The 25,228-nt window shown below is 42.2% G+C and overlaps 1 protein-coding gene across 8 annotated transcripts in view; it reads right to left on the reverse strand.

The window, feature by feature from the left end:
* Positions 1-25,228, reverse strand: part of SGCZ (sarcoglycan zeta) — a 1,110,583-nt gene that overhangs the window by 379,630 nt on the left and 705,725 nt on the right. For all 8 annotated transcript variants that reach the window (XM_089669298.1, XM_089669301.1, XM_089669297.1 and 5 more), the window contains one exon: positions 24,523-24,714. In XM_089669298.1, the coding sequence (XP_089525424.1) occupies positions 24,523-24,714 (192 nt within the window). The remainder of the gene's footprint in view (positions 1-24,522; positions 24,715-25,228) is intronic.

Consider the following 25,228-nt stretch of genomic DNA (forward strand, 5'->3'; position numbering starts at 1 on the left):
CTTAAGTTTGTCCTGTTTGATTTAGCAAATACCAAGAAAAAAGCTGCAAAATAATTCAACAATATAACAATTATTAGCAATAATAATTAATGATTGTATTATTTATAAATATTTTTGTCTTAACAATTTTTTTATTATATTGTGTGAGTAATATACAATTTATTAGGCATTATCTTAACCTATGCCAATGTCATTTGTGTTGTGGTACAATGGTTAGTGGAATCTATCCAGAATGCCCAGTGGTCAGTGTTAAAGTTAGTGCAAGTATATTTTTTTGGAAATTCACTTTTAATGATGTGATTGATGTGATGTGATTAATTTTATATTGAAGTAAGTGTTCATTTTCTTAAAATGAATAACAATTAATGTTCTAAATACCTATTTTTTTTTATTTGCAGGAGCACTGGGTTCAGCATATGCTGCAAAAAAAAATTTATTTTTAGAAGCCTAACAAACATGGTTATAAAAATTAAAAAGGCTGCACTGACTTATCATACTAGTATATCATATTAGTATATGTAAAATCAATGCCAAAAAATGTGGGCATTGATTTTACATATACTTGGACAGTCCTTCTGCTTCCTGCTTTTCGGCTCCCTGGTTGCCTGGACACCATGCGCAGCCCAGATAGAAGCAATATGCTTTGGATTTTGACCCAGGCAGCGGCTAAACAGACCTAATATCACCACTATTTTCCACTACATGTACTTTTCATCTGGTTCTGAATGAGGTGTCAATTGTTTTGTGCTATTTACATTATCTAGCTGCACTGAAATTGGTGCCTCCTGGTGTTCTTTTCAGCTGTTACAGGTTCTACATTTGCCAGTCTTGTGTGTATGACCTGATGTTTTGCCTTTGCTGAGTCCTGGACCTATGATTGATAAGCATATTTTTACTGATTTTATGTGAGTTGCCATTCGTAGTTTTTTAATAAAAGTATGATATCCACTACACTTAGATTGCGCACTCTGCTGTATTTAATCTATTCTATGTATATTTTAAGATCTCAAGAGGTATAATGTTAACATACAGTACAAGTTTTATTTTTTGCCTTATACAACACAGATACACATTGTCTTGGGACTTCTTTTGTCTTACAAGCACCTCTTTTGTCCTGGTTGAAGTTGTAAAGTCTATTTAAATTGTAGTTTGAATTCTGTTCAAATAATATAGGACCACTACGCTGAAAAGTATCACACTATAATACCTGTATGTGTAATATATCTGTAAGGATAATTTTCAGTAAATTAATTCCTTTTTTATATCACTTGCCTTTACTTTTATTTTTCTCCATATTCACATGCAGACCAAGCTGTTCAGCAAAAGTGACAGTAACAGTGGTATACCATGTACCACTGTCACGGTTACTTACAATGGTCACATGTTACTCATATGAATTTCTAAAAAAAATGTTGTTCTAACTGCTTACAAAATGTTAGCTGAAATTAGGTTTTATTTTGCTTGTTTCTTACTTGAAGTTCAAATATAAGATTACCCTTTCTACAGGGTGACAATTCTGCTGCATGACTTCACTATAGCAAAAATATTTTCGCTTTGTTAAAGAAAATGTGACTGTTGCAGCGCTACTCTAAGGATCAACAGGTAATAAAAATATGTTTTATTGTGTAGAAAAACAAAAACTGCAGTATTAATGCTAATAACAGCCTGCGGTATATATGTCATTTTTTATTGTCCATAGATCCATTTTTCAGAAATATTTCTACATATATCAGATAAATGTAATATCAGCTATTAGCTTTAAAACAGCAAAAAGGTTCAATTACTGGAACATATACATAAAATTGTTTGAAAAATTGATGCATTCCTCATTTTTAGGCTGTTGTATATCCCTTTAAGTAAATAAGTGCAGGGACAGGCAGTGATAAATGCACCACCAATAAACAGCAGAAGTAAAACACAAATAATCCATAAGTAAATTAAAAGGTTGACCACACTCTAATAGGCAAAAAATCCTCAAAGTTATGATTAAGCACATATTGCATGAAACAGGTTAACATCATGTTCCCTGCCTGTTTGATCTGTAATGTGTTTTATCATGGATTTATATCAGTAAACTTTGCTGGATTTTTGCCTATTGGAGTGCTGCCAACCTTTTTGTTTATTTATGAAATACTTGAAGGTGGCGAACGAGACTTCCACTCATTTGGCATGATTCAGGAGTTATTTCAATGGGCCGACCTGGAGCAGTGTTTGTATATTACATAGGTGTCCTGTGGCCCTCTAACTGTTGTGGAACTACAAGTCCCATCATGCCTCTGCCTTTAGGAGTAATGCTTGCAACTGTCAGCCTTGCAATGCCTCATGGGTCTTGAAGTTCTGCAGCAGCTGGAGGGACGCAGGTTGGACACCTATAATTTATAATTTGTTGATTTGAAAAACACAAATAACTATTCTTTTTAAAATGTTTTTTTCCTCTGAAATACATCTTCATCTACCAACAAAATCCGGTTATCTCATTTCTAAATAAAAAAACAAATACAAAATATGCTTCCATTTCTAACTGCACTAGAAAGTGACTGCAAGTTCCTTGGTCCATGAAAATATAGTAATATTTTATTTATTAAATGTAAGACTAAAAAAATGTGAACATATGTATTTTTTTATTATCATGTATATATTAAATGCTCTATATTCTTTTTTTTCTTTTTACCTCATAGAGAGAGAGCAGGAAGCTGGAGTGAGTGCATGTTCAGAAAGGTTTCAGGAATCAGTTTGTATCCAACATGATTTGAATATTCCACATTGTAAATAAATATTCAGGATATCAACAAAACGAAGTGGAGCAATATTATATTTTTTCTTTCTCCTGTAGGTATGCCTGTCTGGATTTTCTATCTGCATCCATATCTTTCATTCAGATATGTTTAATTTCCTTGCTCTCTTAGAGGTGCATTTACAACATACCGTATTAAATATACATCCACCTCAATGTAATACTTAAAATGTACATCCTTGTACAGAGTATGAATTATAATAATAGCTATAGAGGGATTCAATATATAGGTTACAAGTTCAGATGTTGTTCTAAAATGCACCGCTTCATACAGCTGATACAGAATGGAAATGTATTGCATGAAAAATTGTCATGCTGTTGGGAAAGTAGGCAATTTTCCAGCTGCATACCTATTTATGTCTAGTCAATAAAACAGTATTGAAAGCAAACATTTGCCAAAGATAAATTACACACATTCTACAAGTAAGTCGAATCCCTTCCATTACATTTTTAGTCAATCAATGGAATAGTTTTAAAGAAAATACTGTAATAACTCAAAGTAATGTAACCCTTTTTATCTTGTGTCATGCATGCAAATGATCAAGAGGACTTAGTCTATTCTCCTCACTCATTATCTCCCTTAGGGTAATGTAACTGTTCAGTGATTTCAATTAAAGAAGAACTCCCATTATATGTTTTATTATACTTTAGCACTCAAGTCCTAATTGTTCATTAAGAAAGATCTTGTGTTGTATTACATATGATCTTTACAAAAGCAGAAGAATATTAAAGACATTGGTTAGAAATGTAGAGCTGTCAAATAAGGTGATAATGGAAGTGGCTGAATCCAATCCAGTCATTATCATTGACAGCGTAAAGGCTAAATTCACTTTTTTTCTAAATTCCCTATGTGCCAATATACCATTAACCTCTTGGCGCCGGCGTCTCCTGGCCCTTTAAGAATTTCAGAAGCCGGGAGGTGGGGCGGGGTTTTAGGGTCATGTGACCGCCATGATTCGCCGTCACGGCAGTCACATGATCGGAAAAGGTCCCGGTTGAAAGGGGTGATTGGGACCTTTCCAGGAGTCATGGACATATGTGCTCTGAGTGCGCAGGGCATGCGCTCTCAGCACAGATGTAATTTCTAATTGCATGCAAACATGCAGCTGCTCAGCGTCAAGGCCCAGACGCTGAGAGGCCACATATTTGCGTGTGATCGGCATCAAGGGGTTAATGTACCTCTTTTGCAGAAAAGAAAGAGCTTTCTATAATATACTACACCAACCCTTACCTCAGGCTCCAGACACACCTGAACAATCTATTCATTTTGCATTATATCAGACAGGCCCTTGTACTACATAGCTGATGGGAGATCTAAATCAGATTGTACAGAAAGTGGAAAATAAAAGAAGTGAAGTATAGTAATGAGGGAGGTGTGGTCCAGACTGGTAAACACACCCTATCATGCCCACTTCTGTAATGCAGAAATGAAGTTCATGCTGGGATACGATCTACAGGAAGTGATGGAATCTATAAACTCTTTTAAACATTCAAATACACAGATGAAAATTCAAAGCTTCTATAGGATATGGAAATTATAGAGAGAGAGAGAGAGAGAGAGAGAGAGAGAGAGAGAGAGAGAGAGAGAGAGAGAGAGAGAGAGAGAGAGAGAGCACTTCTAAATATTATGAAAAGTGAAATTCTGCATGAAAAGGTGAATTTGCCTTTAAGAGAAGAAGCGGGTCACGACAGTGAAACCGTTTTATTTCCTTCTACTTTGGGTATGTTTATTGTTCATACCCTCATAACAGAGCGATGGGTCCTGGGGTATAGATTGCAGATTAGTATGCAAAACAGAAACATTTTGGCATATCAACCCCAAAGTAAATATATTATGAGTACTATGGCACCTCGCATGTGTCACTCTCCCTGCACTCACTAATACAACATTCAAGGTCACATTTGAAGTTGGCTAAACTCGCTCCTAATTCAGTATTGCATCTGTTGCAAATAACTGCACAACTTAAATGAACTCGTTGCAGCCATCACTCCTACCTCCATTTGATGAGTGCAACAATTATTACTTCTGCCATACTGTGTGTGAAATACAGTATATGTATATAGCATCTGTATGTATGGCACATTTATTATTAATATGAAGAAAATTATACAATCACAGCCTGGGTCACATTTTGAATTGGTGTCCAGATAGTTTTGCTAGTGACATGCTCCATTCTCAACAGCCAAAAATATATGTAAAAATATATAAATAAAAATAAAGTGTAGTACTCTCATCTACTCTTTCTGTAAAATTAGTTTTGGGCTGGTGAGCTTACCTGGAGAGCAAATAATCTATTACTGGTAAAAATAATTTCCCATTTAATCTTTTTTTCTGCTATACTTAGTAAAGTCTATATCCCATATATCTGTATACTGTAACTAGAGATGAGCGAATCGAAGTAGCCGAAGTGGAATTCGAGTCGAATATCGGAAAAATTTCGCGAATCGAAATTTTTCCGAAAATGGCGGCTGACATGTGCGGCGACGGAGCGGGGATGTCTGGGAAGGCGCGCAGACAAGGCGCGCTGACCCATAATGCATTCCTCAACGACATGTGATCGCATCAGCCAATCAGCAGCCAGCCAGCTAGCACTGTGTAATGGTCGAGCTATAAATAGCGGCCATTTTGGAATTCTTCATTTGCCTGCAGTCATTGAACAGAGGCAGACCGCTCTGTATTAGGGACAGGGACAGAGTTAGGGCCACAGAAACGATACTTGGGGACAGAGAAACGATACTTAGGGACAGAGAACTATTACTCAGGGACACAGAATTGTTAATTAGGGCCACAGAATCGTTACTTAGGGACAAAGAAACGCTAGTTAGGGCCACAGAATTCATACTCAGGGACAGACAGAATTGTTACTGAGTGCCAGAGAATTGTTACTTAGGGCCACAGAAACGTTATTAGGGCCACAGAATTGTTACTCAGGGACAGACAGAATTGTTACTGAGTGCCAGATAATTGTTACTTAGGGCCACAGAAACGTTTTTAGGGCCACAGAATTGTTACTCAGGGACAGACAGAATTGTTACTGAGTGCCAGATAATTGTTACTTAGGGCCACAGAAACGTTATTAGGGCCACAGAATTGTTACTCAGGGACAGACAGAATTGTTACTGAGTGCCAGAGAATTGTTACTCAGGGCCACAGAAACTTTAGTTAGGGCCACAGAATTGTTACTCAGGGACAGACACAGAATTGTTACTGAGGGCCACAGAACTGTTACTTAGGGCCACAGAATTGTTACTCGCACAGACACAGAATTGTTACTCGCACAGACACAGAATTGTTACTGAGGGCCACAGAACTGTTACTTAGGGCAACAGAATTGTTACTCGCACAGACACAGAATTGTTACACAGGGACACAGAACTGTTACTGAGGGCCACAGAACCGTTACTTAGGGCCACAGAATTGTTACTCGCACAGACACAGAATTGTTACTCGCACAGACACAGAATTCTTACTCGCACAGACACAGAATTGTTACTGAGGGCCACAGAACTGTTACTTGGGGCCACAGAAACGTTAATCAGGGACACAGAATTGTTACTGAGGGCCACAGAACTGTTACTTAGGGCCACAGAATTGTTACTCGCACAGACACAAAATTGTTACACAGGGACACAGAACTGTTACTGAGGGCCACAGAACCGTTACTTAGGGCCACAGAATTGTTACTCGCACAGACACAGAATTGTTACTCGCACAGACACAGAATTGTTACTCGCACAGACACAGAATTGTTACTCAGGGACACAGAACTGTTACTGAGGGCCAAAGAACTGTTACTTAGGGCCACAGAATTGTTACTCGCACAGACACAGAATTCTTACTCGCAAAGACACAGAATTGTTACTCAGGGACACAGAACTGTTACTGAGGGCCACAGAACTGTTACTTAGGGCCACAGAATTGTTACTCGCACAGACACAGAATTGTTACTCGCACAGACACAGAATTGTTACTGAGGGCCACAGAACTGTTACTTGGGGCCACAGAAACATTAATCAGGGACACAGAATTGTTACTGAGGGCCACAGAACTGTTACTTAGGGCCACAGAATTGTTACTCGCACAGACACAGAATTCTTAATCGCACAGACACAGAATTGTTACTGAGGGCCACAGAACTGTTACTTGGGGCCACAGAAACGTTAATCAGGGACACAGAATTGTTACTGAGGGCCACAGAACTGTTACTTAGGGCCACAGAATTGTTACTCGCACAGACACAGAATTGTTACTCAGGGCCACAGAACTGTTACTTGGGGCCACAGAAACGTTAATCAGGGACACAGAATTGTTACTGAGGGCCACAGAACTGTTACTTAGGGCCACAGAATTGTTACTCGCACAGACACAGAATTGTTACTCAGGGACACAGAACTGTTACTGAGGGCCACAGAACTGTTACTTAGGGCCACAGAATTGTTACTCGCACAGACACAGAATTGTTACTCGCACAGACACAGAATTGTTACTGAGGGCCACAGAACTGTTACTTGGGGCCACAGAAACGTTAATCAGGGACACAGAATTGTTACTGAGGGCCACAGAACTGTTACTTAGGGCCACAGAATTGTTACTCGCACAGACACAGAATTGTTACACAGGTACACAGAACTGTTACTGAGGGCCACAGAACCGTTACTTAGGGCCACAGAATTGTTACTCGCACAGACACAGAATTGTTACTCGCACAGACACAGAATTGTTACTCGCACAGACACAGAATTGTTACTCAGGGACACAGAACTGTTACTGAGGGCCACAGAACTGTTACTTAGGGCCACAGAATTGTTACTCGCACAGACACAGAATTCTTACTCGCACAGACACAGAATTGTTACTCAGGGACACAGAACTGTTACTGAGGGCCACAGAACTGTTACTTAGGGCCACAGAATTGTTACTCGCACAGACACAGAATTGTTACTTGCACAGACACAGAATTGTTACTGAGGGCCACAGAACTGTTACTTGGGGCCACAGAAACGTTAATCAGGGACACAGAATTGTTACTGAGGGCCACAGAACTGTTACTTAGGGCCACAGAATTGTTACTCGCACAGACACAGAATTCTTACTCGCACAGACACAGAATTGTTACTGAGGGCCACAGAACTGTTACTTGGGGCCACAGAAACGTTAATCAGGGACACAGAATTGTTACTGAGGGCCACAGAACTGTTACTTAGGGCCACAGAATTGTTACTCGCACAGACACAGAATTGTTACTCAGGGACACAGAACTGTTACTGAGGGCCACAGAACTGTTACTTAGGGCCACAGTATTGTTACTCGCACAGACACAGAATTGTTACTCGCACAGACACAGAATTGTTACTGAGGGCCACAGAACTGTTACTTGGGGCCACAGAAACGTTAATCAGGGACACAGAATTGTTACTGAGGGCCACAGAACTGTTACTTAGGGCCACAGAATTGTTACTCGCACAGACACAGAATTGTTACACAGGGACACAGAACTGTTACTGAGGGCCACAGAACCGTTACTTAGGGCCACAGAATTGTTACTCGCACAGACACAGAATAGTTACTCGCACAGACACAGAATTGTTACTCAGGGACACAGAACTGTTACTGAGGGCCACAGAACTGTTACTTAGGGCCACAGAATTGTTACTCGCACAGACAGAATTCTTACTCGCACAGACACAGAATTGTTACTCAGGGACACAGAACTGTTACTGAGGGCCACAGAACTGTTACTTAGGGCCACAGAATTGTTACTCGCACAGACACAGAATTGTTACTCGCACAGACACAGAATTGTTACTGAGGGCCACAGAACTGTTACTTGGGGCCACAGAAACGTTAATCAGGGACACAGAATTGTTACTGAGGGCCACAGAACTGTTACTTAGGGCCACAGAATTGTTACTCGCACAGACACAGAATTGTTACTCGCACAGACACAGAATTGTTACTGAGGGCCACAGAACTGTTACTTGGGGCCACAGAAACGTTAATCAGGGACACAGAATTGTTACTGAGGGCCACAGAACTGTTACTTAGGGCCACAGAATTGTTACTCGCACAGACACAGAATTGTTACTCGCACAGACACAGAATTGTTACTGAGGGCCACAGAACTGTTACTTGGGGCCACAGAAACGTTAATCAGGGACACAGAATTGTTACTGAGGGCCACAGAACTGTTACTTAGGGCCACAGAATTGTTACTCGCACAGACACAGAATTGTTACTCAGGGACACAGAATTGTTACTCAGGGACACAGAATCGTTTAATTAAAGAGTATGTCAGACAACATGCAGAGGAGTGGCAGAGGAGGCAATGTTTTAGGAGCGAGCAGACGTGGCAGCAGAGGAAGGGGTCGAGGCAGCACTATTCGCAGCCAGAGGCCAGTGCTCCCGGTGTCATCCAGCGGTCGTGTCTCCACCGACAACCCTGCCGTCATCGATTGGTTGGCTCGGTCGTCTTCCTCTTCCCAGGTCACCTCTGACACCTACAGCCAACGGTCGGTGGGTACGTCAGACACAACCGTTAGTTGGCATGGCCCGGGACCAAGCCCACTGAAATCACGTGTCCTCTACCTGCCCCTGTCCTTTGGTGTTCCCACACCAAGCGAAGTATCGCATGCTGTGGGCTCAGCCCCACTGTACAGTGAGGAAGAGCTAACAGAGGGCGGTCAGGAACGGGGGGAGACATCCGCCTTTTCAGCAGCCAGGCGAAGAAGTAGTGGCGAGGAGAGTGGCCCGGTAGCCGGTCTAGAGACAGGTCTGTCTCCTGACCCAGACGCAGCCGAGGGGGCTAGTAGTGAGGCGGAGACCCTACTTGATGATGAGGAGGTTGATCGCACTTGGCAGCCTCGTCGTCATCAGGCAATTTCTTCCGCATCATCAGGAGAAGAGGGTGGCAGCTTGGCAGTGAGCGAAACAGTCGGTGGGTTGCCCAGGAGACAGCAGCAGGGTCGCAGCAGTGTCAGTGGAAGCAGTGTCAGTGGAGCCAAATGGCCACGGAGTAGAGCACCAGCTCCACTGCAGCCTACCACCACGGCCAGTAGTGGTGCCGGTGTGCACGGAGGAAGCAGCAGTCAGCCAGTGAGGAGTATCGGGGGCAAAGTTTCCTACTCGGCGGTGTGGCAATTTTTGGTCAAGCCGCCCGAGGAAGTAAACGTAGCCGTATGTCGACTATGTGGCCAGAAAGTCAAGCGTGGCCAGGGGGCCCATGTTGGGACTACAGCGTATTCATGCCATGTGCCACTTTCAGGTCTCCTCACACTGCTGGTGTGTTGAATTTTTTGACATAGGGTGCTGGCAGATTATGGGCCTCCTATAGCTGCTGCCAGGCCCCTAATCTGCCCTAGGCCCCTATATACCGCCTCCTCATGCTCCTGCCAGGTCCAGAGTCTCTCATGGGTCCCTGTACGGCCTCCCATTGCTGCTGTCTCCATCGCCACACTCTGCCATGTGCCACTTTCAGGTCTCCTCACACACTGCTGGTGTGTAGAATTTTTTGACATAGGGTGCTGGCAGATTACGGGCCTCCCATAGCTGCTGCCAGGCCCCTAATCTGCCATAGGCCCCTATATACCGCCTCCTCATGCTGCTGCCAGGTCCAGAGTCTCTCATGGGTCCCTGTACGGCCTCCCATTGCTGCTGTCTCCATCGCCACACTCTGCCATGTGCCACTTTCAGGTCTCCTCACACACTGCTGGTGTGTAGAATTTTTTGACATAGGGTGCTGGCAGATTACGGGCCTCCCATAGCTGCTGCCAGGCCCCTAATCTGCCATGGGCCCCTATATACCGCCTCCTCATGCTGCTGCCAGGTCCACAGTGTCTCATGCCATGTGCCACTTTCAGGTCTCCTCACACTGCTGGTGTGTTGAATTTTTTGACATAGGGTGCTGGCAGATTATGGGCCTCCTATAGCTGCTGCCAGGCCCCTAATCTGCCATAGGCCCCTATATACCGCCTCCTCATGCTGCTGCCAGGTCCAGAGTCTCTCATGGGTCCCTGTACGGCCTCCCATTGCTGCTGTCTCCATCGCCACACTCTGCCATGTGCCACTTTCAGGTCTCCTCACACACTGCTGGTGTGTAGAATTTTTTGACATAGGGTGCTGGCAGATTACGGGCCTCCCATAGCTGCTGCCAGGCCCCTAATCTGCCATAGGCCCCTATATACCGCCTCCTCATGCTGCTGCCAGGTCCAGAGTCTCTCATGGGTCCCTGTACGGCCTCCCATTGCTGCTGTCTCCATCGCCACACTCTGCCATGTGCCACTTTCAGGTCTCCTCACACACTGCTGGTGTGTAGAATTTTTTGACATAGGGTGCTGGCAGATTACGGGCCTCCCATTGCTGCTGCCAGGCCCCTAATCTGCCATGGGCCCCTATACCACCTCCTCATGCTGCTGCCAAGTCCAGAGTCTCTCATGGGTCCCTGTACGGCCTCCCATTGCTGCTGTCTCCATCGCCACACTCTGCCATGTGCCACTTTCAGGTCTCCTCACACACTGCTGGTGTGTAGAATTTTTTGACATAGGGTGCTGGCAGATTACGGGCCTCCCATAGCTGCTGCCAGGCCCCTAATCTGCCATAGGCCCCTATATACCGCCTCCTCATGCTTCTGCCAGGTCCAGAGTCTCTCATGGGTCCCTGTACGGCCTCCCATTGCTGCTGTCTCCATCGCCACACTCTGCCATGTGCCACTTTCAGGTCTCCTCACACACTGCTGGTGTGTAGAATTTTTTGACATAGGGTGCTGGCAGATTACGGGCCTCCCATAGCTGCTGCCAGGCCCCTAATCTGCCATGGGCCCCTATATACCGCCTCCTCATGCTGCTGCCAGGTCCACAGTGTCTCATGCCATGTGCCACTTTCAGGTCTCCTCACACTGCTGGTGTGTTGAATTTTTTGACATAGGGTGCTGGCAGATTATGGGCCTCCTATAGCTGCTGCCAGGCCCCTAATCTGCCATAGGCCCCTATATACCGCCTCCTCATGCTGCTGCCAGGTCCAGAGTCTCTCATGGGTCCCTGTACGGCCTCCCATTGCTGCTGTCTCCATCGCCACACTCTGCCATGTGCCACTTTCAGGTCTCCTCACACACTGCTGGTGTGTAGAATTTTTTGACATAGGGTGCTGGCAGATTACGGGCCTCCCATTGCTGCTGCCAGGCCCCTAATCTGCCATGGGCCCCTATACCGCCTCCTCATGCTGCTGCCAAGTCCAGAGTCTCTCATGGGTCCCTGTACGGCCTCCCATTGCTGCTGTCTCCATCGCCACACTCTGCCATGTGCCACTTTCAGGTCTCCTCACACACTGCTGGTGTGTAGAATTTTTTGACATAGGGTGCTGGCAGATTACGGGCCTCCCATAGCTGCTGCCAGGCCCCTAATCTGCCATGGGCCCCTATATACCGCCTCCTCATGCTGCTGCCAGGTCCAGAGTCTCTCATGGGTCCCTGTACGGCCTCCCATTGCTGCTGTCTCCATCGCCACACTCTGCCATGTGCCACTTTCAGGTCTCCTCACACTGCTGGTGTGTTCAATTTTTTGACATAGGGTGCTGGCAGATTACGGGCCTCCCATAGCTGCTGCCAGGCCCCTAATCTGCCATGGGCCCCTATACCGCCTCCTCATGCTGCTGCCAGGTCCACAGTCTCTCATGCCATGTGCCACTTTCAGGTCTCCTCACACTGCTGGTGTGTTGAATTTTTTGACATAGGGTGCTGGCAGATTACGGGCCTCCCATAGCTGCTGCCAGGCCCCTAATCTGCCATGGGCCCCTATACCGCCTCCTCATGCTGCTGCCAAGTCCAGAGTGTGTCATGGGTCCCTGTACGGCCTCCCATTGCTGCTGTCTCCATAGCCACACTCTGCCATGTGCCACTTTAAAGTCTCCTCACACTGCTGGTGTGTTGAATTTTTTGACATAGGGTGCTGGCAGATTACGGGCCTCCCATTGCTGCTGCCAGGCACGTAATCTGCCATGGGCCCCCGTACCGACTCCTCATGCTGTGACGTTGCAACAAGGTGGAATTCAACCCTACATATGTTAGACCGCCTTTACGAACAGCGAAAGGCCATCACAGATTTCCTGATGTTAAAAGCGGATAAAGGTACTCCCTGTGTAACTTAGATGTCAGCCATTGGCAGCTCATGCGTGACACCTGCGCTTGCTCAGGCCCTTTGAGGAGGCCACGCTATTCGTGAGTCGGCAGGACTATGGGATGAATGACGTCATTCCTCTGTTGCACGTCCTGGAACAAATGCTGTTAACAATGGCTGGTCAGGGTGCGGTAGACGTGGCGCACAGATCTCAACGCCACATGACCCCTGTGGGGGCAGGACAGGAAGAAGAGGAGGAGGTGGAGGAGGACATTGGTGCTCAGGAATTATTGAGTGAAATGGGTGGTTTTTCCACTCAGCGGACAGGAGTGGAGGAGCAGGAGCATCTGGTAGAGGAGGAGGAGGAGGAGACAGAGGACCCAGACGCACCGTGGCAGTATGCTGTGGAGATGGAGGCAGGGAGTCCCTCGCATTCCTTGGCACAAATGGCCCATAGCATGCTCGGTTGCTTGCGTAGCGACAGCCGAATAATAACCATCAGACAGAGGGATGACTTTTGGCTGTCCACCTTGTTGGACCCTCGCTACCGTTCAAAAATGGTGGCCTTTTTCACACCTGCTGAGAGGGAGGCCAAAATAACGTACTATAAAAACCACCTATGTAGTCAGCTGGTCTCTGCCTGTCTGCGCCAACGTCCATCCTCAGACACTGTGGGCCCTGTGCGCTCGCGTTCCGCTGCCATGGCAGCAGGGGAGGGGTGGGGTGGTAGGAGCAGTGGCAGCTCCACCAGCAGCGGCTGCCTCAGTCTGCAGTCGATGATGAGTAGCTTTCTTCACCAGCGCAGTGAGGAAACTACTAACCAGCCGCAGCAGCAGCAGCAGCAGCAGCAGCAGCAGCATCAGGTGGACCTGGAGCAGGACCTCAAACAACAGGCTTAGGCCTACTTGGACAGCACCCTGCCAACCGAGGTAGACAATCCCCTTGACTACTGGGCAACGAAACTTGACCTTTGGCCCCAACTAGCTGAATTTGCCCTTGAAAGGCTGTCATGCCCGGCCAGTAGCGTGGCATCGGAGCGCGTGTTTAGTGCGGCAGGAGGTATTGTAACTCCGCGGAGGACACGACTGTCCACCCAAAGTGTGGAGAGACTGACGTTTGTGAAAATGAATCAGGCGTGGATTAGTCTGGATTTCAAACCACCAGTTCCTGACACAACTGACTAAATCCACCATGAATCATGCCCCAAACATGTGCCACTTTCAGGTCTCCTCACACTGCTGGTGTGTTACATTTTTTGTCATAGGGTGCTGGCAGATTATGGGCCTCCCATAGCTGCTGCCAGGCCCCTAATCTGCCATGGGCCCCTATACCGCCTCCTCATGCTGCTGCCAAGTCCAGAGTCTCTCATGGGTCCCTGTACGGCCTCCCATTGCTGCTGTCTCCATCGCCACACTCTGCCATGTGCCACTTTCAGGTCTCCTCACACTGCTGGTGTATTCCATTTTTTGTCATAGGGTGCTGGCAGATTACGGGCCTCCCATAGCTGCTGCCAGGCCCCTAATCTGCCATGGGCCCCTATACCGCCTCCTCATGCTGCTGCCAGGTCCAGAGTCTCTCATGGGTCCCTGTACGGCCTCCCATTGCTGCTGTCTCCATCGCCACACTCTGCCATGTGCCACTTTCAGGTCTCCTCACACTGCTGGTGGGTTCCATTTTTTGTCATAGGGTGCTGGCAGATTACGGGCCACCCATAGCTGCTGCCAGGCCCCTAATCTGCCATGGGCCCCCGTATCGACTCCTCATGCTGCTGCCAGGCCCGTAATCTGTCATGGGCCCCTGTTGTCGCTTGTTGGCATATTCCGCTCGTTCAGATGCTCCTTCTCCTGCTACTCCTCTTCACGGATTCCGTCAGCAGTCTTTCTTGGAATCCGTTTCCAAGAGACAACAGTTTGCGAGCACGCACCAGACGGTGCAGAAGCTGAACGTCCTCCTGTCCAAGTTGCTGCTGCCAGGCTCGTAATCTGTCATGCGCCCCTGTACCGACTCCTCATGCTGCTGCCAGGCCCGTAATCTGTCATGGGCCCCTGTACCGCCTCCCCATGCTGCTGCCAGGTCCAGAGTGTGTCATGGGTCCCTGTACGGCCTCCCATTGCTGCTGCCAGGCCCGTAATCTGCCATGGGCCCCCGTACCGACTCCTCATGCTGCTGCCAGGCCCGTAATCTGCCATGGGCCCCTGTACCGCCTCCTCATGCTGCTGCCAGGTCCAGAGTGTGTCATGGGTCCCTGTACGGCCTCCCATTGCTGCTGTCTCTATCGCCACACTCTGCCATGTGCCACTTTCAGGTCTCCTCACACTGCTGGTGGTTTCCATTTTTGTCATAGGGTGCTGTATGGCCTCCCATTGCTGCTGCCTCCACCGCCACACTGTGGCTCCACACTCTGGTTTTGGCCCCGTGACTGCCCAAATGAGTGAAGTGTGCGGTGATTCTAAGATCGACGGCACTCATCTGCATGTCATACTGCCTGACAGTATTATTTCTCTTCCCCAGCAGACTCCAAGGGCATTTAAATTAAAGGTACAGTGTTCAGCACTAATATTAAGTCTCCCTGAAGCCTAGAAACACCCTTTTTTAAGTTAAATTCACAGCGAATATATTCGACTCAAATCGAAATTTTTCCACGAATTCGCCGAATCAGTCGAATCGAATTTTTGAATACTTCGCTCATCTCTAACTGTAACCATTATCGTATGGTCTGATTTTTACTAGCAACATGACAAATGTAAGAATCAATAAGAAGAAGCATATTTATCTATTTGAAATTTGTATATGTAGTTTAATCACAACAACACTTTAACAAGTCACACGCTCAATTCCTGATAAAACCAAATAACTTTAACTAGCTAGAATATCTAGTCATAAAAAAAAACATGAATGATTTTATGCAACAACAAGAGTACTGATATGGGCCATGGATTTTTTTTTTTATTAGCAAACTTTAGAGTCTGCCAAATGAAAAAGAATACTGGTTCAATGCTCATTTATCCAAATAATCAATTAGCAGATTTACAGGAGAAACAAATAGTGGTATCAACTGCATACAATCTGTTTGAAAAAGCTTGCCCTGTAAACATTAGGGTAGAGATAGACAGACTGTTCTCTAATAAAGAATGATAAATGGTTAGAGCTATACTTACCTTCTCTTGTTTTGGTGGGCCACATCTGATGTTCTCTCCAGTTTAACAAACAGTATAATGCAGAAGCACAGTGAAGTGTTTATTCAGAGAAGACAACAATGATGGTTTGATTCCAAAGAAATTGTCCACATTTTTTGAAAACCTCTCAGTGAACAGAATCTGAACTTCTGGTGCATGGAGGTGCTAGTCATTCATGCAATTGCTTATATCAATCTGAATCAAACCCCTATATAGCCCAGTCATTGTGTGTGATGCTTGTATCTGTTACACAGCATGCAGTTAGTGTTTGTTTTTTAATAAATAAAAATCTGTTTGATATTAAATGCAATGAATGCTATTTATCGGTTGTTGAACTTTATTGCTGTAGAGAAAATAAGAGTCACAAAAGAGCTCTAAAAACAAAATAAAGGTGTAAGGGCTTTATGATTGTGGCATGGAACTGCTCTAGAAACATAGTCATAAATATTTGCATGGTTTGGCATTCTGCATTAATCATATATATACTGTACAATGTAACATCGTTCATATTTTAGGAATTAATACAAGCTATTTAACTACATGATCAATATTGTTTTGCTAAAAGCCTGTTTCAATGACTGTTAAAAGCTTGGAATTTCCATTTTTCGGAACAATGAATTTTGTTTAGCATGCAAAGAATAGCATAGATTACTTTACTTAGAATTTGATTCAATAAAAAAAACCCATGCAACAAAGGCTTTTAAAATGCTTATCTAAGATATGCTTTATCTACTTGCCATTTCCACAGCAGAACTGAAGAGATGCTTATGTGGCTTGCTAGGCTTTAAGAATTTTCAATGTACTGTATAATTTTACTTTATTATTTTATTAATTTAACCATATATGCCTATTAATAAAGGCCTGGAAAATCTGAAATGTGCTTTGAGGAACAAGTTCCAATTTTACCTCCAAACCTGCTTGATTTTTTATAATTAAAAAAAAATTGCTGAAGTATAGTGAAAAAAAACCAAGACAACAACTGTAACAATACTACAAAATATATCACCATGAGAAAAAATCTCTCTCCAACTTCTTTGCATCAAAAAGCACAAGGTGGCATAAATAACAAACTAAAAAGGTCTAATCACTGCAGGTGCTAGTAAGCCCTCTATGGTGAACAGTAGATTTGTAAAAAAAACACCAGGGGATAAAAGAGTCCAAATTAATTTATTGGTTTACACAAAAAAAATCCAACATATCTTGGGGCCTGAAAAAACTCCACCTTCAGCAGGGCTACAACAAGACAAAATATAATATAAATGCCACTGGTATAATCATAAGTGAACCAATTATAGAAAATAATATAAAAATTTAAAAAAATTTAAAAAATATATACAGTATATATATATATATATATATATATATATATATATACTGTATGTGTACATGCATAGAAGTGAAATAAAAGAATATCAGATGATCAGATGGTATGTGAATTGTGTAGTTTATTTTGGAATATTTATTATTAGTTGCTACATGGTCTATACCATTGTACATACAACTAAAATAAATACTCATGAGATAAAACAAATAAAGACTAAATAAAATGTGTCATTATTGCATGGTCTCGTGTTAAAAAATCTTTAAAAACACATATCTCTTAAATGGTGCAACAAAAACCTTGTTTAACAACCATTAATGTAAAAACAAAAATAGTTTGCTTAAAACTTCAACTACTATACTTAATACAAAAAAATGCAATAAATAATAATAATAATTTTGCCTAATCCTTTTATCCACGATATTCTATGATTGTGTATATTATCCATGATGTTCTATGATTGTTAGACTTGATGATTATATATATATTAACCATATTATATATGGTTACATTTACATTTATATTACATTGTGCTTTGTTGTAGCCTTGATGAAGGGAGAATTTTTTTCTAACCCCCAAAATGCATTGGTTGTTTTATATAAAAATGAATTTGGACTATTTTATCCTTTGGTCTGGTGCTCCTTCCATCAGTGCATGCTTTGTTTCTGGTAACCTGCTGGGTACCTACTGGAGGGTAGCCCTGTCTGTTGTGGGCAGCCTAACCTGAGACAGTGAGCTCTCCAAATGTTCTAGTCCTCCCGTTACTTTGTATGAACTCACATCAAACTCACAGCACCTCTTGACTGTTTTTGTTCATTGGATACTAGATCTGCACAGACAGAGTCTGCCGAAATTACAGCAATGATACTTCAAAGGAGAAAAATATTGATATACTCAAAAGTTAGTCCAAAATGCCTGTGCTTTTAAAACATGTGCAGTATACAAGAGTAGCTCTGATGATGTTCACATAGACTAAAAAGGATTTACTCTAGTGACTCCAACATCTTCTGAATAATAAAAAATCATATCAACTTGAATGGAAGGATAAGTGTTGCAATTTTCCCCAAAAATAAGTGAGTCATCGAAATGCTTTTCATAAAAATGTTATACATGGCAGAACACCCAGGATTTTCACCCGATCTTTCACATGATGCATATACAGATCAACAGAACAGGCTCCAACATGTACCCAAACCATATGTAAATAACATAATGATCTACTCACAGGACAACAATTATAAGTGGGTAGGTAGAAGAGTCACCAGATGTTTATGACCAACTAGTTATAAGCAAAACCAAAGTGCACACATCAAATAAGATCATCAGGAAATCCAAGTTGTTCCTGTCTTCACTGAAGCATTCTCAATGCATACGGGACCATAATAACTTTCATTCCTTATCTGCTTAACCGAACCATAGTATAGCATGTTTTAACACCCAAGACAGCAATATACAAACCATGCTAGCAAACCAGCAGAAATGGCAGGGGCTGGTAGAGGTAGTAGTGCAGAGTTGCAGAGAGGTGGCTGGAGCCGATAACAGTAGCAGGCATACAGAGGAGGAAGGAGCTGGTAATGGTAGTAGGCCAGCATAGATAGTAGGTGTTGAAAATGGTGTCAGTAGAAGGCCAAGAGAGGTGACAGGAACTATTAATGGTGGCAGGTAGAGGAGGTGGCAAATGCTGCTAGTGTTGGCAGGACAGCAGAAGTAGCATGAGCTGTTAATGGTAGCAGGTCTGTAAAGGTGACAGGACCTTGCAATATTTGCAAGGTTGTAATGGTGGCAGGCCAGCAAAAGTGGCAGGGGCCAGTAATGGTGGCACGAAAGCAGCAGTGACAGAAGTTGAACATGGTGAGAGGCCAGCAGAGACCACTGCAGCTGGTAATGGTGGGCAAGCCAACAGTGGAGGCCAGATATGGTTATAATGTGAGGAGGTCAGCAACAGTGGCAGGAACTGGAAGTATAATTGTGGCCCTTCTAATCCATCAGATCATAGTTCAAACGCCAGGAGGCACATTATAGCAAATGGTTGATATAGCTATGAATGGCTGGATTAGTTCACCATTTTTCTGAAATTTGAATGACTTGGGTTTGCCTCAAGCTCATGTTTTACCCAAACCTAAAGCATCTCCCTAATTGCTATGTAGAAACAAGAACAGTTCTTTTTTCAGACACGTTTAAACATTAGGCAGACCTTTCTTTATAACACCGAGGCAGAAGATGATATATCTCACTCACAAGGTGTATGGATAATGAAAAAAAATTTCAAAGTTTGGCTTCAGCAATATACATTTAACCTAGAAGACTGGAACCAACACAATATAAGGATCAGCTGTATTATTAAACCTTTACTATTGCATAGTTATTTTAATCAAGAAAAGCTCATAATGGATTCTGCTAATTAGACTGGTATCCTAAGTCATAGCTATACTTTATGTTGCTGGTATGCTGATCATGTTTTTGATCTTTTGGTTGCATCATTTTTTATATATGAATATAAGATGTTTCACTATTTGTATAGCCTCTTGAATAATGTAAGAAGGGTTCACTGAGGATAAACCACAACTCAAGTGTACACAGATGATAGTGTAGTACTAGCAAAAACACTGGATATTTATTATTAAAACTAATACTGAGCATATAATTAATTTTACCTGAAGTCTCAATATGTATACACAGCATTTTTTCTTTAGGCCCCCCACTGAAACATCTGTAAGTTTCATTGCTTTTTCATGTAAGCTGAGCTGTGTTTTATTTAAAGCTGGCACAAAGCTTAGCTTAGATAATACAAACAGCACAAAAGATGTCTTAAAAGCGTAATTATATATAACAATAAATATAGTAATTTTCCAGCACATAATAATACCTGCTATTCCCATGCTAACGCATTCCTTTATATTTTACATTATAACCTTCATCATATAATAGAAATAATTTCAACATCATAATTGTAATAAAGCATCTAGACACAATTGAGTGCATTTTGATATTACTTGTATTACACTTCAAATGTTATTTTACTGAAGTCATTAAGCTTGAAGTGCTGTAATTACTTGAGCCACATACTTCACAGGTTACTGAACTAATGCCTCAAATTTTCAACAAGTTACCAAGAAATAGCTCAATGCACAGATGTGTTTTAGTCACTAAGTTTAACATTTCATTGCATGCAGACTGCTTGATTGAAAAGAATTTGTTCTGCACTAAGAAATGCATTTTAAAATAATTTTCTCTTTAAAATATTGAATTGCAGTGCAATGGGGTTTAAATACATATTTTAGTGTATAGATTTTAAGGCTTAATTGTACCACATTGAAAAAAAATGTTTTTCTTTAAACCCTTTAGTAATGATACTTTACTTTCAAACAATTGTTTATTGATGAAATGTAATATGCAATTAAATGCAGGCTTAAAACATAGACACAACCAGAAATGATAAAAGTTAGAGTACTGAAAAAACAGAAACTATTCCAGCTTGGAAAAAAGCCAAAACATTTAACCTAACAGATAAAAATAAATACATCTAATTAAAAGCATTGTACACTTTCAAAATGTTTTGCTGTTAACTTGGTATTAGTGTAGTTAGATTCCTTTGTCATTTGTTTGTCTTACCTTTCAATAATGGGCTCACACTTAGCTTATCCCTATTCACTAAAGGAACAGGCAAATTTTTGTTCTGAGTCACTTTCTATGTCTCTCCATTTCCTCTGTGTTTCATCACAAATGGGGTAGTGCTAATGTGATAACATACAGCATGGCAATCTCTCTGTTAATTAATCTACCTGAGTCCTGTCTAATTCCTGTGTAGATCTCCCCAAAAGAGCAATAGACTGAGAGCCAGGGATTGTGGAATATGTAATTTTTTCCCAGGAAGTGTCAGTTCTTAGACTAGAAACAGAGATCATGTTTTAACCTGTGCAGTGCCATGTAGCATGCCTCAATTTTAAAGACAAATTGAAATTGCTGTCAAAGGAATGTGAAGATGTATTTTACAATAGGCTGTGTGTATAGGCCAACAAATGATGCCATGCAACAACATGATCAATGCACGTCCTATGCAGCTGAAAACACAGGGTGCAGGTAGGAAGGTTTATAATGTCTTTAAATAACTGAGTATGGGGACTTTTCAGGTGCAACGCATTACACTTTTTGAGCCTCTATGGGACTTTCCCCTCATGATTGCTTGCTTCTTGGGCTGTGAAAGTAGTGCAATGAAAAGGTGGAGCCAAAGATTTGTTTTGATTCCTACACTGATGGACCATCATGGGAGTGGGATCGCTGTACTTGTATGTATATTGCTCTCTTATAACCCAAAGTGCACACAAGAGGTGGTTACTGGTGCAACAGAGGAACAGTATTATGTACTCTTGTCATAGTATCTGAGCAGATATGAAGAATTAGCTCAATGCATTTGAACACTTGCTGGGAGGCATTGATATACATGTTTTACAAATCTAGGGGATTTGGGATAAAAACCTAGGGGATGAAACGATTCAGTTTAAGAAAATATACCATGCCATTTCCATGTAGTGATCTCTCACATACTATTGGCAGCTAGGACTACCATCACTAGAAGCTGAAAGAAGTCACAAGCGCCTAACCCTTCAGAAACTATAGAGATTCTAAAAACAAATTTAATTAATGAATGCTTACTGTCTCTACAAAATTATACATTCAATATTTAAAAACACTCTCAGCACACTAGAGGCTCATATCCTGTTGTGTAAATTAAAATACACAATAAAAAGTCCATGATAGTCCATGAATGTCCATATCTATATAACCACTTAGGTGGCAGCCATCCCAGAGTATGCCAACTCTATAAAGATAAATGGGAAGAAAGAGAGAGGCGCCTTCTAAGTGCAGTATGTAAACACAGTTTAATGAGCCAGTTAAAAAATAAACTCACAATGGTGAAAAGGTAGAAAATCCCATCAATTATCAATTGTATCCAGGTATACCGTCGTCATCCACATCCTGCAGAAGTCCATCCAACCAGCATGGACCGCAAGAGCTGGGCAGATGTGACGTTACAAAGAGGAGGGGGGGCGGCACACCAAGGAAAAAGCAAGGTTACGTGCTTGGAGCTTACAGCTCCTTCTACGAATCATTTGTTTTTAGAAAGGAGCAGTAAGCTCTGAGTGTGTATCCTTGCTTTTTCTTTGGTGTGCCATCCCCTCCCATTTGTCATGTCACATCCTCCCAGCTCTTGCGGTCCACGCTGGTCATGGGCACTTCTGGTTTCCGGTGCTGGCGTCCTGAGACTCTCCTACCACCCATGGAGGTCCCATGGCAGGCAGACAGACTTCTGCAGGATGTGGATGACAGCGGTATACCTGGATATAATCCATAATTGATGGGCTTTTCTATCTTTTCACCATTGTGAGGTTTTCTTTTAAACCGTGGCTCATTAAACTGTGTTTACATACTGCACTTATAAGGCACCTCTCTCTTTCTTCCCAAGAAATTATACATTTCCTAGATTCCTTGAACAGTGGAAACCCTGGATACGTTAGTATGATGATACATGATGATACATGCTTTCTCTTAATATGGACTACCCATTGTCCCTGTTGTTGACTGCCTGTGCTAAAATGTTATATGTAACTGATGTTCTTGTTTTGTTTTTCTATTTTTTCCTATTTTGTAATTGGAAGAATAGTAAACACGTTACGTGGACCTTGATATTTGCTATATGTTAATCTGTACCTGGTCTAGCTTAAGACTGTCTCATTTCCTTGTAATGTATTAAAGCCTAATAAAAATCTATTGATTAAAAAAAAAATATATATATATATTCAGTTTAATCACACACTCAGTAGGTATACAGTATAATAACTATATAGAGATTTCATTGCAAATGAGCATATGGCATAAGGGTTACAGGTGAATACTAGTTAAAATTTTTGGTTATCTATAATTAAACAGATTTATGCTTTCTGTGCTGTAATCCTTTTTAGTTTCGTATTTTGCAGGTTTTGGCGCATACCTGGGTACATGCATTGATTGCAATCTTTTCCTGTTGATGCTGTTCACCTTCAAAAAACTGCACTGACACTAGTGTGCTTTGTATAGGGGAAGTTCAATATGTTTTTACAACACATCACACTTTTTCTTTTTTTATTGGAGTGTCATAATAAACTAACACTTCATTCAACTCTATGTGCAACAGCTCAGTTTGATGTGAGCTGTGAAGAAAAAGAACATATACCCATAGCCATATTAAGCTAAGATATAAAGAGAGAAAAATGAAAAGTACCTTGTATTGTTTATTGTGACCTAAAACAGAGTTCACTCAGGCTATGAAAAGAATTCAAAAAGTGTACTTGACATTATTTTAGGTTGTCATAAAAGTTTAAAATAGAATTCATTGTTTACCTATTAAATATGGGGATTAATTTACTAATTCACATTCACGTGTTGGTAGATCAAATCGCCAAATGTGACTGAGGCCTTGGGACTAGGGGGGGGTGATCATTGTTGGAGGTGCAGGAAAAATTGGGGCTGCTAGGTTAGATCAGAGCTGAGGTGTATATGGGGATGAGGAGAAGGGTTTGTACTGGCTGGAGGGGGTAATTTTTGGTTGTATTCTGTACAGTGGCCTGAGCATCACTTACTCCTGACCCCTGCACTCTCTGCATTACTTACCCCTGACCCCTGCATTCTGTGCATTATGTACTTTTGACCACTGCATTCACTGTGTTGTCCTTTGCTTTGTGCATTACTTTAAGACCCTCCCACTTATCCATTTGTCCACACCCACTATCTGATGTATAGCATGCTTTCCTTGGTGCGGGGGTGAGGTGGTTTATGGTTGAGTTCCTGCACCTATTCTCTGAGAAAAAAAGCCCTGGGTATGGGTATGTTTACATATGTGTGAGGGTGCACCCATATGCATGAAAGTTTATCTATGTGCAAAGCATACTGAGAGCCATTTTAAAATTCTAACCCTTTGACCTAAGACAAATTCCTTGTATGCTGTACATACAGTAGTCGGCCAGCAAAACTGAATTTGATTCTGATATTCTGTAGTCAGAGCTTGACCATACACACAATACCCAATTGCTGGTATAAAGAACATGAACAAAGCATTCATATTTTTGAAAAAGGAGGATTGTACTTACCACTGTAAAATTCATAACTTTCAATATCCATATCGTCATTGCTAAGTTAACAATCATGGTAACCAATAGCAAAAGGACAAAGAAGTATAAACACCTCTTCCGCCATCCGTAAATCCCCACTGGGTAAAATTGAGTGTTTTCAGTCCGTAGATTATTTTGTTGTGTGGCCAAAATATACTGTTCTCGTGTCATCTAAACAAATAAAAATAAGAAAAAAATTTAAAAATGTGCAGCAATATACATTTATTTTGCATTTGAATTCACATTTATAGGCTTTAAGAAGAATTTGTAAATTTTCTGGATTTTTTTCACTTTTATACATACAAATTCCTTTTGATTTTGCTAAAAAACAAACAAAAGCAGGCTGAACAGATTCCCCCATCCACACAAGTGAGGTGGCTGGAGTAATCCTCTTCACTGTGCTGTTGTATTCTGACAGAGGCTGATCTTTAGAAAAATTTCCAGCAGTTCTGTTTGACAGAGGTATATCAATTTCAGACTTGTGTTTAATAAAAGCATTCCTGTAAGTGAAAAAGTATTTATTTAGTAAATCACCATCAAATATTTAGTGGAAAAGTCAATATTACAATGTTCGTCTGTCATTAAAAAGTAAGCGCATTAAAACGCACACACACACATATACACACATGCACTTTTGTGTATTTTTTTGTGAAAGTGTTAATGACCAAATTTTCTAAGTGCAATC

The sequence above is a fragment of the Staurois parvus genome, unplaced genomic scaffold (genome assembly GCF_062004578.1).
Source record: "Staurois parvus isolate SC_StPar_1 unplaced genomic scaffold, SC_StPar_1.0 ptg000071l, whole genome shotgun sequence".
In the NCBI taxonomy this organism is placed as follows: Eukaryota; Metazoa; Chordata; class Amphibia; order Anura; family Ranidae; genus Staurois; species Staurois parvus.